This window comes from Vigna angularis, chromosome 2 (assembly GCF_016808095.1).
Source record: "Vigna angularis cultivar LongXiaoDou No.4 chromosome 2, ASM1680809v1, whole genome shotgun sequence".
In the NCBI taxonomy this organism is placed as follows: Eukaryota; Viridiplantae; Streptophyta; class Magnoliopsida; order Fabales; family Fabaceae; genus Vigna; species Vigna angularis.
In genome coordinates, this window is record NC_068971.1 from 28,790,030 (window position 1) to 28,811,887 (window position 21,858).

At 33.4% G+C, this 21,858-nt stretch overlaps 1 protein-coding gene across 3 annotated transcripts; it reads right to left on the reverse strand.

The window, feature by feature from the left end:
• Positions 1-14,235: 14,235 nt before the first annotated feature.
• On the reverse strand, positions 14,236-18,228 carry LOC108329401 (protein kinase PVPK-1). 3 transcript variants are annotated; one of them, XM_052872796.1, is made up of 3 exons: positions 17,794-18,228; positions 16,021-17,093; positions 14,236-15,254 (listed from the first exon to the last, which is right to left on the reverse strand). In XM_052872796.1, exons 2-3 carry the CDS (start codon positions 17,073-17,075, stop codon positions 14,417-14,419), a joined length of 1,893 nt encoding a protein of 630 aa, XP_052728756.1. In that variant the 5' UTR covers positions 17,076-17,093; positions 17,794-18,228; the 3' UTR covers positions 14,236-14,416. The 3 variants fall into 3 exon arrangements, with proteins under 3 accessions (XP_052728756.1, XP_017419070.1, XP_017419071.1); XM_017563581.2 differs by having other exon boundaries at positions 17,749-18,226; XM_017563582.2 differs by lacking the exon at positions 17,794-18,228 and adding an exon at positions 17,435-17,650.
• Between the last annotated feature and the right edge of the window lie 3,630 nt (positions 18,229-21,858).

Sequence of the window (21,858 nt, forward strand, 5' to 3'; positions counted from 1 at the left end):
CGACTTTCGAAGGTGCATTTATGGTAGGTTTTGTTGTGTGTTTCGTTGCTTTCGGTGTGGTCCCCCCAGAAGTTTTGATTTTTTTTATGGTTTGTCTGTGTTGTGTGCCCCATTGTCAGTGCATTTGCTTTGTTTCTGTTGCGACGTTGTCGTTGTGGTCCCCCTTCATAGTGTGTGGTACTATGTTGTGGCATTTGCTTTATTTAATGTGATAAATGTGGTTTTGTTTTGTTTGAGTTGTTTATGGTCTGTACAGTAGTATGTTTATGCTTTGTTTTTTGCTTAGATATCATTTAGGTTAAGGGTTAAGCATAGATTAACTAACTGTGACCAATTTTATATTAGATAATATGGCCAACTCACACATTGAAGTCGTGTTTCACCATGGGGCGAAATTTGAGAATAATGGGACATTTGGATATCACTATGGTCAAACCACAACTATAAAAATAGACCCTGATCGATGGAGTTATTTTGAAATATTAAGCATTCTAAAGGAGATGGGTTATAGGAATGTAAAGGACTTATTGTATTCATTGGGTCGTGGTCCTGTATTAGAAGATTGTTTGGAACCTTTATTAGATGACAAGGGTGCTTGTCATCTGATCAATATTGATATGTTGAATGGTGAAGCTCACCTTTATGTTATACATAGGGTGTGTGAACCTGAGTATCTTCTGCAATTGGAATACTTTTCTGAACCCCAAATTGATAGACCTAGTGTTGAAGGAGAAGTTGAGAGAGAGAGTGCTGAAAAGGAAGTTCAGATAGAGATTGGTGTAGCAGATGTTGAGGCAGTGGATGAAGCAGAGGTTGAGACAGTAGCACTTGAGGTAGAACCTGAATCAGAAGTTGATCCAAAAATGATAGAAGTTGAGATTGATGTAGTGGCTGATGTAGAGGCTATGGTAGAAGTTCAGGCAGAGGCAGTGATTGATGTTCAACCTGAGGTAGAACCTGAATCAGAAGTTGATCCAGAAATGATAGAAGTTGAGGTTGATGTAGTGGCTGATGTAGAGGGTATGGTAGAAGTTGAGGTAGAACCTGAATCAGAAGTTGAGGTAGAACCTGAATCAGAAGTAGCCCCAGAAATGATTGAAGTTGAGGTTGATGTAGTGGGTGATGTAGAGGATGTCGTAGAATTACAATCAGAGGCAGTGGAGGATGTTGGTGTGGAGGCAGAGAGTGATTCAAAGGGTGAGGGAAATGGTGTGAATGTAGACGTGCAGTCTGATGTGGAGGGGCAGGCAGAAGTAGAGGGTGAGGTAGAGGGTAATGGAGTAGAAAGTGATGAGTATGATGTTAGCAGTTGGAATGGGTCCGAAGAGGATGTATTGGTTGACCATGGAGATGAAGTGGGATTTGATATATTTGAAGGTACTAATGAAGTTGAATTTGGTGGACCTAGGGGTTTATCTGATAGTGATTGGGAATCCGACAGTTTGAACAGTGTTGGGGAAAGTGATAACACAGATGATGACAGGGATGACTATGGGGATTTTGGTGTTTTTTCAATGCCCAAAATTATGGAACAATATAAATGGGAAGTGGGCACGTACTTCAGTGACAAAAAAGATTTTACAGAAGCTATAAGATCCTATGGAGTAGAGAATGGTAGAAAATTAAAAGTTTATAAAAATGACAAAAGAAGAGTGTGTGTCAGATGTTGTGGGGCAAAATGGAAATGTCCTTGGAATGCATATTGTGCATATAAGGCAGCTGAAAATACATGGCAGCTAAGGAAAATAGTAGACAACCACACTTGCAGTAGAGAATTTAACATCCGTTTAATGACTTCAAAATGGTTGAGTGGGAGGTTAGAGAAGACTATGAAAGAGAATCCAAATATTAATCTGTATAACCTCCATAACAAAGTTTCTAAGAAGTGGAACATTGGTGTTTCACGGTCCACAACCTGTAGGGCAAAAGCAATGGCATCCAAACAAATAGAAGGTGATTTTAAAGAACAATATAGAAGAGTGTATGACTATGCCAATGAGTTGCTTCGGTCAAATCGTGGTTCAACTGTGAAAGTTCATGTTCAACCTAATGAGGACACTCCAATTTTCAAGAGACTATATGTGTGTTTGAAGGCCTGTAAGGACAGCTTCGTGTCATGTAGGAAGATTATAGGTTTGGATGGTTGTTTCTTAAAAGGAAAATTTGGAGGTGAGTTGTTAACTGCAGTAGCAAGAGATGGGAATGACCAAATGTGTCCTTTGGCATATGCTGTTGTGGAAGTGGAGAATAAGGACACTTGGAGTTGGTTTCTACATTTTCTCATTGATGACCTTGGTGGTGAGGAGATTTCTTCAACCATCACATTTATGTCAGATCAACAAAAAGTTAGTAACTTATTACCATTGCCATATTTTTTTATCTTTTGAACCTTCATGTGTTTTATTTTAACTTGTATAGCTTCATGTGAATAGGGACTTTTACCAGCCTTACAAGAACTTCTCCCTGGTGTGGAGCAAAGGTTTTGTGTGAGGCACATCTATGCTAATTTCAGGAAGAGGTTTCCTGGCCAGATTCTAAAACGTCTACTATGGAAGGCAGCAGCATCAACACACCCTCAAACATGGGAAGCAGTGATGAGAGAAATTAAAGGGGTGAATCCAGACGCCTTTAAATACTTATTAGCCATCCCACCAAGGTATGCCAATCCACATGCCTTTAAAATTCATTGCTCCTATTAATTGTTGTTTGTTTTCATAGCTGATATTTTGCACTTGTTATTTGTGTAAGTAGATTTTGGTCACGGTCTATTAATTTTTGTTTGTTTTCATAGCTGATATTTTGCACTTGTTATTTGTGTAAGTAGATTTTGGTCACGGTCAAGGTTTACAAGTAATGCTGTTTGTGACACCTTAGTGAATAATATGTCTGAAGCATTTAATAGTGTAATTTTACATGCAAGAGGTAAGCCCATCATCACAATGATGGAAGACATTCGTCTGTACCTCATGAAGAGATGGGCAACAAATAGAAACAAAATAAGTACATATGAAGGTAGTATTTGTCCAAAGATTAAGAAAAGATTTGACAAGGAACTGCACTTGACTAAATACTGGATACCTAGGTATGTTGACATGACCACATTACCATTTCACTTCTTTATGTATGCAATTTTTTTACTATAAACACTGATTTGTCTTTTAAAAATTTGCAGTTGGTCTGGAGAAAAAATGTTTGAGGTCAGACACATTTCAATGATGACTGACAAGTATGTTGTTGACATAGATAAACTGGAATGCAGTTGCAGAAAGTGGACTTTAACAGCTATCCCATGCTGTCATGCACTAGCTACCATGACATTTATCAACATCAATGGAGAAGACTACGTGCCACATTGGTTTACAAAGTCAACCTACCAAGAAACATACATTCCAATCATCTACCCTGTCAATGGTCCTCAGCTATGGGAAAAAACTTCTCAGCCTGATGTTTTGCCTCCAACTAAAAGAGTGTTGCCTGGTAGACCAAAGAAGAAGAGAAGGCTAGAGGCTTGGGAGCTAAAGAAGGATGACACACAACTGAAGCAAAATGGAACTCGTAAGAGATGTTCCATATGTTCTAGCTTGGTCATAAAAGAAATAGTTGTCCACAAGCTCCTCCAACAAACCAAACTCAATGTCAATCAAGTGAGCAACCTGCAACCCAAGCTGAACAAAGTCAGCCAATTACTGGACCAAGTCAACTTACTCAATGCGTTTTGGAACATACTCAGCAGTCTACAACGCAAGTTTAAAACTGATTTAGGACTGACAGTATGTTTAGCTTAAGTGATGGCTATTTTGTAATCACATACATGTATTTTGTAATCACAGACATGGATTTGAATTCCACTTTGTAATTTCAATGACAGCTTTTGTTTTCATTATGATGTAATTATGAATGTTGTTTGGACCTTTGGCATATCAATTTCAATCACATATTTTGTTTACAGATTTTTGGCATATCAATTTCATTATGATGTAATTATGAATGTTGTTTGGACCTTTGGCATATCAATTCCACCTCTGTTACAGAACTCTTTTTTTGGATTACAGAAGTACTATTACAAACACTGAAAGTCTACTTCTTCTTGTCTAAAAACTCCCTTCTTATACAGATTTGTCTTTTTGGATTAAAGAATACACTTCCTCATTTTATTGCCAGTTACACACCACTTCCTCAGATGCTTGAATTCAAATTTAACCTTCATTTGATAACATCATATTACAATTTGTCCAAAGTGCTCTTCACATAAACTATCTAACAGAACACATCATGGACTTTTAAACAAAATACATACAACAATGATGTTAATCAATCCCAGAAAACATATCATTGTTATTAACATCTTCTCCCTTTTTTGACATTCCCGAACACATTTCTCCAGACTATTAATCTTCCTCCTTTGCCTTGCAATAATACTAACAGTATCATCTACGCAATCTTCATTAAGCCATTTAAAGAAATTGCATGCTTGAAGTTCTTCATTTCTTGTCCGCTTGTAGTTAGGGCAGCCCCAGAATTGTTTCCCCTCGTTCTTAATTGTTTTTGCCACTCTCAACACAGCACCCTCCCCACAGTGGCATATTTGGCTTCCAACCAATCCTCTGGATGAACCACCACGACAGCTCCCCCATGAGCAAGACGAACAACCGTGATTCGAAGACATTGCGAACCCCAAAGAGCGAACCCCAAAGAGCGAACCCCAAAGAGCGAACCCCAAAGAGAGACAACCACTGACAACGAAGAACAACTCGCCAACCGCGAACCACCACTGCTCCGTCTTCCCGCGATCACTTCCTCTGTCTTCTTTCTCGCACACGGACATGCCCTAATCTCCAACAAATCACCCCCAAATCCTTTTATCCCCAATTTTTAATAAAACCCAATTTCAAATTGGGGAACCCTAACACCACGTAAGCACGCAAACAATTGCGTCTTGACACCTCACCAAAGACAACTGCCACATCATCAGCCCACTAACTCCGTTTCCTTCTATTTAACGGAAGGGACTCATTAGACTCAAATAATTACAAGTAAGGATCCATTGCACTTACATTTCTAAAAAGGGACTAACTTGAGATTTCCGAACCAAAGTGGGGACAAAATTGGGTATTAAACCTATAATCTACTACTTTGAAGGTTTGAACTTTGAAGATTTCAAGAGGAAAGAAAGCCCACTTGAAATAGGTAGGACGATTGAAGGGTCAAAGGTTCAAGGTTTGACAACAACAGAATTAGAGAGTAAATCATTTGTTTTTCACTGAGAATCCTTGATTTGATGAAGTATGTTCTATTTATGATTCAATATAATAATTATTGCTAGTTTTATGACACGGTTAAGAGATCTGTATTATCACGTAGGTTGATTATGCAATATGAAATTAATATGTTGTTTTAAGATATTATATATCTATGTGTTGTTATCGTGATGAATCTTGACCAATTATTTTAATAAAACCAAAATAATACATTCTAAATTTATATATTTAATTTGTCACTAATATAATAAAAATAAGTACATAAGTGTAACTATAAAATACATTACACATATTTGAAGGATTGTTCTTCACCCTTTCAAATTCTTTTCACAGGTAAAATTTTCAGTTATATTTATTTAATATAAATAATCATATTATTTATAGAAAATTTATATTTCCTTTTATTCTTCAAGTTTTGATAATCTTCGTCGAAATAAATGAGAGTTAAAATAAGATAAATAAACGATCAATCAAATAAAATATCTTTGACTTTATCAAAGATTGACATAATTTAAGTATAATTGATAAATTTTTCATTGGATAGAAATTTTATCGTTGGATGAAGTATTGTTTAAGCTCATGGTATCATTTAGTCAAGTAAACGTTTCTTTTGTTTTTGTTTCGTTTTAGACGATGAAGTTTAGCTTGTTTAAATTTTCTTTTTATATTTTAATATTTAATGTCTTTTAATGTGTTTTGTTGGAGACATCGTCTCGACTGTTTAGTTTTCGAGAGTTATACTAAATACCTCTTTCAGGTATGATAAGCATAAAGCTTTTAACTTCAACTCTCTTAGACGCTTTAGACACAATAACATTTAGCCATGTGTCTGGATATTTTAGCCTAGATGTTTTTCTATTACCTAAGATCCTAAGTGCTTTCCTAAACTTTTATATGTTGTGGATTCTAGTTCTAAGTCTTTGTGTGGGTTTTCTATGTTTGGGGTTCAGGTTCTAGATCTTGTGTTTTCACCCTAAGTTGTTTTTAGATTATTATCTTGTTTTAATGTTATTTGATTAAACTTCAAAATATGAGAGCGTTTAGACGCATAGACGATTTTGTTTTAGCACATGTCACCATAATGACTTATAAACCACGTAACACATCCCTACCTTTTATCAAGATGAGTGGGATTGAAAGGGCCATAAAGATGATGGCTAATGCAATTCAACAATGAAATTAAATGTTGGTTGAGAGTGATCAAGACTTTATGAAGCAATGAGAGGCCAAATTGCCAAATCTGGCTAAATCTTTTCAAACTTGACTAAAAGTTTCCAATCTTTTTACTTCACCACAATAACCAAGAATATCATGGAGATATTATATATATTTAAAAGATATTTAGCAAAAATTATATTAACAAAAAGAATATTTGATCAACATAAATTGCACAAAAAGACCTAGTCAAACTCCTATATAAAGAGACTTAGGGAAATAAATATGAAAAATCCTTTAGCGAGCCTAATTACTAGCATTAAACACTGAAAGACCCTGTTAGATGAGCCTAACAGTAGGTAGGATTTTTATGATAACAAACTATAATAAAACATGAGAGTTAAGTTAGTAAGATAATGATTCAATTGAGTTAACGATGATTAGATGATATACATAGACTGAGATTAGATAGAGAAAGGGTAAACTAAATCAAAGACTTCATTAGACTCTAACATATACCCAGAAATGTGTGTGTGTGTGTGGCGGGGGGGGTGTGGGTGTGTGTGTGTTCCTGTGTGTGTGTGTATGTGTCTATGTTTGTGTGTCTATGTGTCTGTGTGTTTGTGTTTGTGTGTCTGTGTGTGTATGTGTCTCTATGTGTGTGTGTCTGTGTGTGTCTGTCTGTCTGTCTATGTGTATGTGTGTGTATGTGTCTGTGTGTGTGTTTGTGTGTATGTGTGTTTGTGTGTGTGTGTGTGTGTGTGTGTTTGTGTGTGTGTCTGTGTGTATGTCTTTATCTGTGTGTGTGTGTGTGTATCTGTGTCTCTGTGTCTATGTGTGTGTGTTTCCGTGTATTTGTGTCTGTGTATGTTTGTCTCTATGTGTTTGTGTTTGTGTATGTGTATGTGTGTCTATGTGTGTGTATGTCTTTGTGTGTGTTTATGTATGTATGTTGCCAGACAACTCAAAATTATGTAAACTTCGTTTAACTCAATAGACAAATACATTGACCAAAGGAGTCAACATAATATGATAAAGCACTATACTCCCACAAGCAGTAGATGAATCAAAACAGAAGCGTTAGATGAGTCAACCCAAGCACAACACGACTAAAATAGTGAAAACTCAGTTGAACTCAATAGACAAACACATTTACCAAAGGAGTCAACATAATATGACAAGGTACTAGACTCCTGCAAGTAGTAGATGAGTCAAAACAGAAGCGTTAGACGAGTCAATCCAAGCACAACAGGGTATTAAGAAGATTACAAATCAAGTATTCAAAGGCTCAACATTGATTGAAGATATTCTAGTAAAAATTTTGATTGAAGATACATTTGAAGAATATCAAGGTTGATTGAATATCTATTTGAATAGAAATATAAAAGAAATTATCTCTTATTGAGAATTAGAGATACTATTGTAAGATCCTTGAAAATATTTGTAAGTTAGATACTAGATAAAAAAAAGTGAATAGTAAATTGTGAATAGTAAAAAAAAAAATATATATATATATATATATATATTTTTGGAAAGGATAAGTGTTCCACGTAGCTTTGAGATCAGAATTCATCAAATTGCAAATAAAAAATTATTTTTTGTAATAGTAAAATGAATAAAAAAATGAATAGTTAAAATGAATAGTAAAAATTGAATAGTAAATTTTTTTGCTATAAATAGCCAAGGGGGGGAGGCTGAAAATTTACACCAAAGAACTTAGTAAACTTTTGAGAGAAGAGAGTTGGAAGAATTTCTAATTTGCAAAGGGGATATTCTGGAAGTTTTCAGAGAGCGAGGAGATTAAGTCTGTAATAGAGGTAAGGGAAGCCATTCTTATACTTTGCTTTTATCTAATCCTAAATCTTGAATATAAAGTATTTTGATTCTGTTTGGTCTTGAATTTTGAATGAGAACATTTAATTGTTTCTTTTGTATTTTTGGAAGGACGAGAAGTTGTCTAACCGGCTCTGCCAAATTCAACTTCTTGTTTCCCCAAAGCTTTTGTTATTTCTTATATCTTTATATTGTATTTTTGGAAGGACGAGAAGTTGTCTAACCGGCTCTGCCAGATTCAACTTCTTGTTTCCCCATACCTGTTATTTCTTATTTATATTGTATTTTTGGAAGGATGAGAAGTTGTCTAACCGGCTCTGCCAGATTCAACTTCTTGTTTCCCCAGAAATTTTATTGTTTTATCTATTCTTTTTATTGCATCTTTCTGGAAGGATGAGAAGTTGTCTAACCGGCTCTGCCAGATTCAACTTCTTGTTTCCCCTGAATTTTTATATTAATATTATTTTGATGGTAAGGGCAACTAATTATTTTTGTATGAATTTATATACATACGAATGTTGAACTGGTGTTCTCTTGTGAAACTGTTTTATGACTTTTATTATATTGGATGTTATAACTGAAACTGTTAAATTGTACATGTTGTGATGTGATGAATTTAATCTGTTTTGAATGAGTTTGTTGGTTGAAATTGATCTTGTTGGAAGGTCTGGAGTAAGGGTTCTGTAATAGCTTGTATATGGGTATTAAATAGATGTACAGATACTGTTTGAGGTTGTTGTGAGAGGAAGTAAAAATATTAAAATTAGGCATTTTAGATTTAGAGCATAAGAGAACAAGGTAGATAATTTAAATAAATAAATTGTTAATTATTGAGGGCCTCCCTTTGTTGGTAGGATAGAGGAACCTTAAAAACCTGAGTTGGCACATCCCTGATCATAGAGCAGCCCTGGCCTGGTCCAGTCAGTTGTGACTAGTCATATGTGCTGGCGTCGAAGGTGAGTTTGATGCGTTCAGACATCTGGGTTCTCTCCGGTGACCAATTGGGGTAAAGAAAGATCTCTACTAGGATGAAAATAAAATAAAACAAGTTGATTGTAGATGCATAAAGTTATCATGGTAAAAAACTTCATATATATTTCATGTATCGTTACATTGAGCTCAGACTTTAATATGTAGTTGCTAAGATATGTTGAAGTGTTTTGGCTGATCTATGATCTTTGATTGGTGAAAATATGTTGAGTTATACTCGTTATGGTCAAAATGAGTTTATAATATGAAGTATGATATCTGACAATATGTTTAATTTATTGACACCAAAATAGGTTATTGTCAAATTATGATGAGAGAAGGAACATGATTGAGTTATGTGGATAAGAGGTTATGAATTGTTGATTTGATGAAATGTTGGAGTGGATAAGAGGGTATGAAATGTTGATTTGATGAAATGTTGGAGTGGATATAAGAAATCATTGCTTATGAAATGATGTTTACTACGGGGAGTAGTATGTTCGGTTTATACCATGAGAGCTTGATATGAGCAAAGTAACACCTGAGGTTTATGAAAGCAGGCAGAAAGTGGTCTGACCATAAGGCTTTGACATAAATATATGGTTCATAAGTTTTATAGAAGCAGGCAGAGAGAGGTCTGACCATAAGGCTTCAGAAAGTAAGACATAGTATACAAATGAGGCTTAAGGAAGCAGGCAGAGAGCGGTCTGACCATAAGGCTTCGTGAGTAAGTATGGTACACTTGTAAGGTTTATGAAAATGAGGAAGATGATTTTGATAATGATGAATTAATGACATCGGGATAATGATATTTTATCAATTGCAGAAATACATGATTGAAATATTTTTATTACAAGTTTAATGATTTATATAATATGGTTGGCTTACCCTTATTTGTTTGTGCTATGATCATATAACTCATGTTATATGTGAATAGATAATGTTGCAGATGCGGTTGAAAAAGCTTAGAGATGAGAGAGATGCGGGGAAAAACTTTCAGAGATATTTTGTAAAAAGAATAAATTTGTATTGGAAAAATTATGTTGTGTAAAACTTATAAGTTGAAATTTCGAATTTATGTTAAGTGGTGAAGACTATATTGTTTGAAGTTTGTAAGTTTGGTATTGTACTTTGCGAGAATTGAAATAAAGTTTGATTGTTTATAGAAGATATCAAATTAATTTAGTCTCTACTATCAGTAATACCCTTTAAAATATTAGGGTGTTACAACTATCATATGATTAACAAATAATCACGAGTAAGTAAAAGACTCTACAAATTAAAGACCACTAGGAGAATATTAAGAAGATTAAAGCCACAGTGATATGAAGTTTGAAATTCAAATTTATGAATGGATAAAAAGGAAAGAATTAATAATTCACAAGAAATAATACACTCTTATTGTTATATAAAGTACTTTTAGATAAAAGAAGATGAAGATATTTGAATATATGAATAATATATTCAATTGAATATGCATCAATGGTTAAATGGCACATGATTATAAATATCACATTAGAAGCATGTTTTACTTTGACTCCAAAATTCAAATTTGATTGTTTGAATTTTCCTCTTCTTTTGGAGACATCTGTCTGTCTTTTGTTCTTATTAATAGAAGAACAACCCTCTTATAAATTCATTCATAAATATAGTAGACAAACTTTGTTGAGATCACTCTAGACTTTTTCTCATTTTGTAAATTGCTTAGGCTAGAACTTTCTTTTTTAATTTTCTCCACTGTTCCTTAAGAGTTGACCCAGTATCTTGTAAGAGCATTTATTCACCACCATTACACACAATGAGCCTTCATCTTCTTCCTTGCTTTCACATTAAGCTCACTTCTCTTCAAGTCATGTGCCTATGAGTTTAGAAAATGAGTCATCAGTTTAAAGCCACTATTAAAAATAATGATTAAAATTTGTGTGTGTTTTTTTAACTTATATATATTTGTGTGTGTTTTTTTAATTGGACATATGATTTATATATTAAATATTAAAATATTTAGTTTTTACTAGTTAAGAAACATGTTTGTTAGTACATTAATGCATTTAATAGTATTTGTATGTTTATATATATATATATATATATATATATATATATATATATATATATATATATATATATATATATATATATATATATATATATATGCTTATTTGGTAAGATATTAAAAGTAAATTCATACCATATTCTAACTTTTCTAAACAAAATAATTTTTTAAATACTTTTCTATGCTAAAAATAAATAATTAACTATTTTTTCAAAAAAAATATACATTATCAAAAGATTGATAAAAGTATAAGTAAAGTCACCTAGTCAAATTTTTGTTTGGGTCATCCAATTTTTTTATTCATCTTAGGGAAAGAAATAAAATGAATAGAAATATATGTGCATAATCTGAATAATCTTATTTATCTAAGGCAAGACATTGAATGAGGTCCTTATCATGGGGACAAGACACATGATTCTTGACACATGGTCATGGGTCCATGCAATTCCGGATATTCACATTTCTTAGTAATCTTTCTTTTCTTTCTTGTCTCACCGGTTTCAATTCTTAGTCCATTTTTTTCATTCTATTTCAACATTCATTTTGCAATGACGTGATCCTCTTTGTTATATTACTTTCAATCCCTTCAATTTTAAATTCAGTTTTCCATTATTTAATTTATAGATAAAATTTGAACCATTATAATTACTCTTGGTCTAGTTATTCTCAAATTCATAGAACCATGTGGCGTTATTTTATTATACACACTATATTGATAAAGTTGGACTAAATACAAAGAACTCATTTAATTAGTTGTTCAAACACCTTTATTTATTATGCATGTGCCAAGAACTCATTGGGTGTTTGGTAAGTTCATCAAATCACATTATTGACATCATGATGAGTTTAAATTGAGGTTTTTTTGCACATGACATTTGATAGCAAAGTTTCTTCTTCATTGTTTTGTACAGAAATTAAAGAATAAGACATTATACATTATGGTTCTTATACATTTATGAAAGCTTTGTAAATATTTAGGTAAAATTTTTAGCCCAAAACTCTTTTAATCCTCACCATTCTCAATTGGAAACAATTTTGTAAGAAATGTAAATATTTCTTTTTTAAACAGTGTTATTTTTGAAAATGTTATTTAAAAATAAACCAAAATTGATAGAAGAAATTTTCAACTTTAGATTTCTGACAAAAAAATATGAAATTTCCTTGTACTAAATTCTCCTTTAAATCAAAGTCATTATTCTTAAAAAGCTTTCTTCGTTGGGATTGTAGACGAAAAAAAGTATGATAGATTTACAAAAAAAACTATCAAAATTTAGTTTAATTACAAGATTCTCTAAAGTTATACTATGAATTTCTTGGTATAATAAGACTTTATGTGTATATATTTTCTTTACCTGTATCACTAATAAATGTCAGAAAAAAAAGTTACACACAATAAAATTATAAAGATTAATAAAATTGATTTATTTCTGTAATTTTTTATAGACATTTTTTTAGTAACTTTAATGATATCTTTTTACAATAATTATTATAGTAATTTATAATTTATCTTTTAATTAGTAAAAGAAAAGTGAACGCTTTCCTCACTAACATGTTTTCATTTACGAGTGAGTATGTCGGCTTGAATCAAAAGATCTAATTTAATGTATAATATGAATTTAATATTTAAAAATTTATATTCAATTATTTAATTTATCAAATTAGTTAAATTCAAATTATGGGTTAATTCAATCTGTATTTCTAGATTGCAAATTTATGCAAAAAAAAAAATTTAATAAATTTTTTTTATATTTTAAATAAATGTATATAATGAATTTTTAACTAAAAGAATAACATGTATAATTTTACTATTTATTCAGATAATATCATTCTAAAAAATAAAATTTAAAATCTAAAACATATTTAAAAATTTATAAATATTAACAGATAAATTCGAGTTTAATCATATATCCATAAAATTTTAATCTATTATTTAAATATGACCATAATTATTCATTATTTAACTTTTTATATTCAATATTATTTGTTTATTGAAATTTAGTTAAGTTTCTTTGGATTAGGTTATGATGTTTTTTCTCAGCCCTATTTAATAATAATGATATACACTCTCATTGACCTTGTACTATTTAAAGCAAAATAATTCTCCTTTTCCAAATAGATTATCCCTGGGCTCAACTTGGTCAAGTCAAAATCAGCAGATCAATCGTTTTCTATGGTACACAAAAAATAGTAAAACAAATCTTCGAAATTATTATTTCTGTATCTATCGCTTTCTCACATTTATATCCTTACATGAATAGGAGTCCGTATACATGAAATGTACCTTGTGATTCTTAAACACACTTACCGTGAAAGAATCATCACGTTCTAGACCATAAATTCCGTGGCACATTTAATCTGTCACCCACTCATCTTTGACTGAATCCAGAGTTTCGTTCAGAAATTGGACTATAATCGGATGATGTATCACTGATTACTAGAAATCCCATTAATCCTTCCAATTTACTCATGAAATAATTTTTATACACAATCATTTTATTTTTATATTCTTTCAATGAAGGAGATTATTATTAAACAATTTATTCAAATTTGAAAATAATAACATACCCTTATTAGCGATAATTTAACATATGAGAATGAAGTGAGTAAATTGTTGGAGATTCACATAAATTAAATATAACAAATATAATCTAAACTAAAATGTATAAGGAGGTGCAATCTTATTTTTTACAAAATAGTTTTGTAAAGTTAAACTAATCTTAAAAGCTATTTTTTTTAATATAATATCAAAATTATTAAAAATATATCTTATCAAGATTTATTGTTTTTTTAAACGTATTGTAGCACTCTGTTATAAGATTGAGAATTTTTTAAGATGAATGTTGTAATATAGGATGAACTTAGGTTTTGATTTTGAAATTCATTCTAGTGTTTTTAAGTGTGTTTTCACTTTGAAAAATTGGGCATGATGAAAAATGTTAAGAAAATAGAAGTAAATAAGTGAGCAGAAACTTTGTTGTTGAATTTTCATGCATTTGGGAGGTTCTTAGGACAGTTTATGATGGACAATTACAAGCGAGAATGAATGTAGATGAAAGAGTTGCATGATTTTTATACAAAGGAAAGAAGCAAGGGGAAAAACAACAGAAATGAAAGATGGAAATTAGTTCAAATGAGAAAACAGACAATAAGATCAAAAGAAATCAATATCTAAATAATTACCAGAAGGCTTCACTCCAGGCAGCTTTTCAGCTGCAAGTGCTTTCATGGCTTGTCTTGGAACCTCTGGGGGATTTGCACATCGGATCAGTGCCCAGTTAACATTATGAAAAAACGGATGTTGTTTTATTTCTGTTGCTCCACGTCTGTAAGCAAGGCGATTCTGAGGTTCTTTCACAAGTAAACCTCTGATCAAGTCCCTGGCAGCAAAGCTCACAGAGGGAGATTCTGGAAATTTTAAGGGCTGTCCAACAACATTAAACAGCGTTGCACGGTTCGCCGGACCTTTGAACGGCGTTCTTCCGAACAAGATCTCATACAAGAATATCCCAAATGTCCACCAGTCTACAGCACTGCCGTGTCCTTCACCTTTGATGATTTCAGGTGCCAGGTACTCGTGTGTTCCCACAAAGGACATTGATCTAGCATTGGTGGGCTCGGCAATGAGCTCGGGAAGAGGGGTCACCTGATTCTGCACATCATTCTTTGGCTTCAACTTTTTTTCTTTCTTGGATTTTCCCGAGAGAAATCGTGGTGTGAAACATGATGGTTGAATGCAGTCTGGCTGAATTACACAAGTTGGCTCAATGCACGCAGGCTGAATGCAGTATCCAGAGCTTTTTGTCTCCAAGGTAGAGTTTGATGATTTCACCAGTGTTGGACTCACAGCACACCTTAGAGAGAGATCAAAATCTGAAAGCATTATATGTCCATCTTCTCTCACCAACACATTCTCAGGTTTCAGATCTCTGTAGATCACCCCAAGCATGTGCAAGTACTCCAACGCAAGGAGAACTTCTGCCACGTAAAACCTGCACGGTACATATTAATCAAATGACAACTTTATTCGTGTCATCTAATAGGACACAGGTTGGAGGAATGGATAACACCAGAGAGACCAAATGAATTGCCATCTGATGTCGATGACAGAAAATCAATGTTAGTTATTCTCAAAGAAAAATGAAAAACATAATTTTTACATTCTATGACATAGAAAGATAACTCTAAAAAAGATATTAGAGAAAGGCAAGTCAGGTAACAATCACAACCATTGAAGTTAGAAGTGTCAAGAAAATAAAGATTGAAACTTGATTGTGGGAAAAGGTGGAAGTAGTAAAGGAAAAGTAATTATGCAGGCAGAAAAAGAAACGGTCCAGTGTGCAGCGAGCAAGCGTATTTTTACAATTTTTGGCAGACATCCATAAGAGACTTGAAAAAAGCTTGGAAGGTTTTAAAACAATAAAGGGAGTGGAAAACAATAAAGCTTGGCTACTTAGAATTCTTGGGCCATGTTTTGGTAAATATAAGGATTTTCTCATGGTCCTTGAGCAGCAATGGATAGTAACTACAGTGTTTTGTGACAGTTCAGCTTTATATGATAAAAATCTCAGTCAGGTTCCCTTATTCTTGTAGAGAAAGACAGATATTTTCTAAAATGATACGGTTTCTATTCTGGCCCTACAGATAGAACACTTGATTCCATGACTCCAAGGAAGGAAAATACAGTTATCTAATGCCTCTGCATGTTGTATGTCGATAGAACTGATGGGGCAAGCAAGGAAAAATGAAATGGCTAACCTGGCAGCAATCTCAGAAAAATACTTCCCAGGTTGTCTTTGCCTGAGTGCATGCAAGTCCCCACCAGGGCAAAACTCCATTACCAAGCAGGAGAATGTCTCTGTCTCAAAGTGTGTATACAATGTGGGTAGAAATGGATGATCTAGAGACTGCAGTATCTCTCTCTCTGTCTGAGACCTAACAAGCTTCTTGCGACTTGCCAACTCAGTTTTGTTCATTACTTTCATTGCAAAACAAGTCCTAGTGCCACTTAGTTCAGCTAGATATACACTTCCTATGTCTCCACATCCCAATTTCTTCAATAACCTGAAATGTCTCATTTCCAACACCCCATCACGGGCTCGAATGGCTTGAATTGCTTCCCATCTTATGTCATTTGCCTTGTGGGGCTTGTATAAAGCACTGCTCAGACTACTAGTGCTGCTCTCATCACTAACGTCGCTTCCAGTGCTTCCTCTACAGATGCTGGTCTTCCTGCTCTCGTTAAATTCACAGGAATTAGTAACTTCTCCACTTTCAACTGACTTATCAACACTAACACATTCACTGACTCCAGTGTTGCCAAAACTTTCCTTGGCTTCTGAATAGAAACTATTCTGAGGACTTGGACAAAAGGTAATCTCTGATTGGCAGTTGCTCTTTGTTCCATCAACAACACCTTTTGACGAATCACAATTCTTGGAAGCATTTAACGGTTGCTTGATACTTAATTTAGTTTCCATTTTGGAGATATTCTTTCCTAAACAACTTTCAACAGCTTTATTGAGGCTCACATACTCAGATTTCCCATTTGTGTTATAGTGCTGCTTCTCCATATTCTGCATTTCATCTCGCTCTACGCTGTCAGCCTCCTGATATGAATGCTTTTGGTGGTGGATGGTCTTCATTCCATAGTTATTATGCTGACTGGATGAAGCCCCATGATTTCTGGATGTGCTTAACGGCGGCCGAGATGGCCGGGGAATCCCTGATGTTGAAGGAGGATCATGATGTGCCACAGAAACTGAATTCTGAACTTCTGCTAAAGAATCCAATCCATTAACAGGTGAACCCATTAAGAAATCCTTGATGAGCTGCAAAATCCAACTCAACGCAGTGAATTACTGAGATTTACTCATTTAAAAGGCATAGAAACATAAACAACCAAAAATTCCTTATACCACTTTCTTACTTTAAAGAAATAACACAGGTCGAAAATAGAAGGAAAATTAAAATGATGCAGAGTGATATTCAAACGACCAGATAAAGAAAAGCATTACAAACTTTCCAAGAGGCCTGTTTTAGATACACATACTCGAACACCACCCAACTGAACGGAATCCATTAGAAAGAAAACGGCTGAACCCAAACGCAAAGCATCAAATCAAATTCAGTCTTTCAACCCAAAAGAAAGAAAAGCATCAAGGAAACTCACAAAGGCTTTCAGATATCAAAATTTCTTTCACAAAATCACCAAGAAATCTTGTTCCTCCTTGATCAACACCACACAAACCAAAACCATAACTTCGCAAAACTAACAACCCCTTTGCTTTTGATTGCAAAAATGCATTAACTTGTAACAGCACCCAAGTTAAAGTTTTTGTTTTTGTATCCATTAGAAGCCACCTTCAGCCTTTTCTTTTGTTACACTACAGGAACAGTGATTTAAAGCCACCCAATAAAGGAAGGCAACAAAAGGGTATGAGTAGAGCAAATAAATAAACAAATAATGGACAACAACATGCATACCTGATCAAAGCAGAAAAACAGCAATGAAATTGCATAGTAAGAAACCTTCTTCCATGGCTGTGGATTTCACAAGCTCTGTGTGAGTTTGCTCTGAACAAAGCGAAACTACACTCCAAGAAAGTGAAGCAACTTTGGTGTGCCTTTCTGCAACTCTGAAGAGCCTCAGATCCAATCGAAAAATAAAGGGACAAGACAAATGAAAACTGTAACAATAATTACAGCGATATTAATAATAATATGTTGTTTTAAGTTTTAAGTTTTTGGTTTTTCTTTTTCTTTTCTTTTTTGCTTTTCTGTTAGTTTTTTGGGGGTGATGCAGGGCGTGGCTTTGTGGAGTGGGAATTGCAGAAAACGAAGCCAACCTCACAAGCAAAGCTAACCAATTAAAATAATTGAGCGCAGTTCCTTATCTTAATGGCTATGTATGTGTTCCCTCTAAAAGAAACCCAACCTTGTCTAGTTTCTTGTTCTTGTTTTCTCAATATTTAATGCATTTTTTGAGCATACACTGTGGTTGGAACTGGCATGAGAAACTTTCATTCTCAACTTAAGAGGCACTTCTTCCCAATTTTTTTATTGGTTCTGATATGCTTTTAATTTTTATAAATATTATGATTTACTAAGATCTCTTAATTTTAAAAAATTATTGGGTTTAATTTTTTGTATAATTTACAGATTTTCAAAGCGTTCAATTCTTTTTTTTGGCTACATTTATTTAATAACGTTCTATGATAAGAATAATTATTGATGTGATATCAATGGAAATGCATTTTATATTACTGTTTCAATATAATATATTATATAACTGATAAGTGGTAATAACTTAAAAAATTATAATTTATTCAAATTAAGTAATAATAAAAAATACATAACGCTATATTCTGTTGCTCTCAACTTTTTGAGGTTGTTTTTCTTTCTTGTTTGCTGTATATGTTTTTCATGCTTTTTTTTTCTCGCTTGAGTGTTCTGTAAAGTGGTAGGTAGTGTTATTATCAACGGATATTAATTATAAATTCGGATAAAATCGTTTTCTAATATTTTTAATGAATAATAAATACCTTCACTTCAGTTATTATACTAAACGATTTTGTGAAATAGATTAAATTTGAAGTGAATAATATTTTACATAATATTCTTGTGATATTAGGCTAATAGTATGGGTTGTTAAAAAGTAAAAAACTATATGCAAATACTTCAATTGTAGAACTTTATTTAAGTTTTGTTCTTTAAAATACTTGTTTTTTTCTTTCTTAGGACATTCTTACACTTTAACTCAGTATTATCAACAAAATATTAAGTATACTTAATGAAAATATGGATAAAATATTTTAATAATTATATTATTTATAATATGATATTTTTACATTTGTGATTTGTGAATCCTTATGTAGACTCAGTGATCTATTTATATTTTATAAGTCAGTTTGATCATAGTGTATGAAATTATACAATAGTCAATACACTATTGTTATGATAGATTAACAAGTAATCAGGTAGACCACTTCATGTAGTCATCATACAAGTCAAACATCTCTAAATACAAACTAATGATGTTTTATGCTATATTGTCCATAAACGAAATCAATATTAATGTGTCGAAGTACTTGTTCGTATCTCACATTTTGAAAAGCCTAAGCACAATATTTAGCTAAATAATAATTTTTTTAAAAGAGAAAGGATTTTCTTTTTTTTTTTTGGTTATGATTCTAGAAAGTGTACTGAGACTACATTATACGTGTAACACATCGATTCATGGGATGTCACAGGTTATTAAAAATCGGTAAAATTCAAAATTTATCATAGCACAAAAACGTACTTAAAGAAAACCTTATTCAATTATATTATTTCGAATAATAAAATAACGAAGGAAATACTTCAATTATATTGTCTTAACTTTAAAACAAAATACCTTTGAATGAATCCCAAGGTTATTCACATCCTCTCTCGAGTCAATCACACCTCTAGAACATATGTAACATTTTTGCTCACGTATAACGCATTATACTATCATTGCCAATAATTTCATTCACAAACACATAAATACAAACATGTATGGGGTTAGCTACCGATAAAACAATCATAACAAAGAAACATAAATACTGATTTATCAACCATAATCAAATACACAACAAGATACATACCTTTTGATTATATCAACCATAATCAAACACACAACAAGATACATACCTTCTGATTATATCAACCATAATCAAACACCACATACATAGTAGTAACAACAATATGATTCTTAATCCTCTAACATAAAAACTTTCAATCATACTAAATTACTCGATCCTCGATCTTCGATCCTTGAACTTCGATCATCGATCCTTGATCTCTTACCCTTGATGTCATCACTAACATCTCACACATAGACCGTTGGTCTATTCACTCATTAACACCCATGCTCACTACTTACTATAACCATTATAGTAACACCACTATCAACATAAAAACCTGGAGCATCTCAAGTATCATGATCATCCTTATAGATACACCACCATCATGATTATCCCAATCATGAACAACACCACGAGCATCAGCGTACCGCAACACCATTATGCAAGAGTTCATCTCACTCATGTACCCTACGTCACCAACTGTAGTCTCTCCTACAGTCTACCTATAGCCTCCCCTACAAGGTATATGTAGCCTCCCCTATAGATCATCTTCTTCTAGTGCACACAAGGCAAAAGAAAGCACCTATCCGCAGATAGAACCAGGATTTACGAGGTACAACGAGTAGACTTATCCTTCACTCTCACATTCATCAATCACATACTCAGGTACATCCCAACACTCACTCATGTTCCACTCTCAACCACAACTCAAACTGACCCTAAACATAACCATTAACCTTAATCTCTGATTATCATCATTTTCCACAACTCCTGAGGCTTGGTTCACGTCCATTCTTGATCAAATTCGCCATATTTCATTAAAATGCATTGTGATAATCAATTATCACTTAAGATAATTGATTTGTTACTACCCAAACCACCCATGAGTAAAATCAAAGCAACACACCCCAAGTACCACACCTACACCGATAAAAAACTATACCCTTCATGCATGAGTTACACCACAAAAAATCCCACCATTTAAACCAAATAATGTGATCTAGGAAATATACAACATCTAATATCACAACCTTAGAGATTTAGATCTCCTTACAACATTATCATAAATTGATAAATGCATTCAGAATAATACCAAAATAAACATCAAATCACCAATATAACATTTATATCACAGTAGTTAAGTCCTTATTACAATTCCATCACACCAAACAACATCAATTTATAATAAAACTATAACAACTAATGTGATAACCACACCTTCATTCCCTTAAACGAAATCATGTTCAACCCATTAGCTCTGCATCATATACCAATTTAAGGCAACTCGTGCCTATTCAACCATCATTATAAATGTATGTCAACTTCCATACTTCACGTATGATTCCTGTTTATCAAAACAAGATGATTTTACTATTCCTCCACCGCAACTTTGGACCTGTCTCCCTTGTTCCCTTACCCGAACACTAAACTTAACACGAGTCAAAACCCTTCGGACGAGACCTCAATCCCTTTCTACCCCCTCGCAAGAGGAAAGAGCAACACTCGAATCATAGTCCCTTCCACCACCCCTTCAGGACGAAGAGACTTATCTCTTTCACCGCCAATTAAAGACGAAGAGATCCACCTTTCTACCCTCCCGCAAGAGGAAAGGTGACTACCTTTGTACCCCCTTGAAAGAGAAAAGAGCAGCACTTGAACCTTGTCCCTTCCACCGCCTATCATGGACGAAGAGACCCATCTCTTCCACCACCCTCATGGACGAAGAGACTCATCTCTTCCACCGCCTTTTGAAGATGAAGAGATCCACCTTTCTACCCCCTTAAAAGAGGAAAGGTCACTACCTTTCTACTCCCTCACAAGAGGAAAGGTGAATACCTTTCTACCCCTCGAAAGAGGAAAGGTACAACCCCAGATTAACTAAGTATATCCATAAAATCATACTTAAAACATACCCACCATCACACCATATGATGGGTTCAATACCATGATTCTCTCACTAAGCTAACCAATGATCACGGAAAACCATTAC

Bases quoted from the DNA above. Each gene is read 5' to 3' on its own strand.
- LOC108329401 (XM_052872796.1), bottom strand. From the start codon at position 17,075: ATGGGTTCACCTGTTAATGGATTGGATTCTTTAGCAGAAGTTCAGAAT. The intron at 15,255-16,020 runs GTTAGCCATTTC...TGTACCGTGCAG, and splicing joins TTTTCTGAGATTGCTGCCAG to GTTTTACGTGGCAGAAGTTC.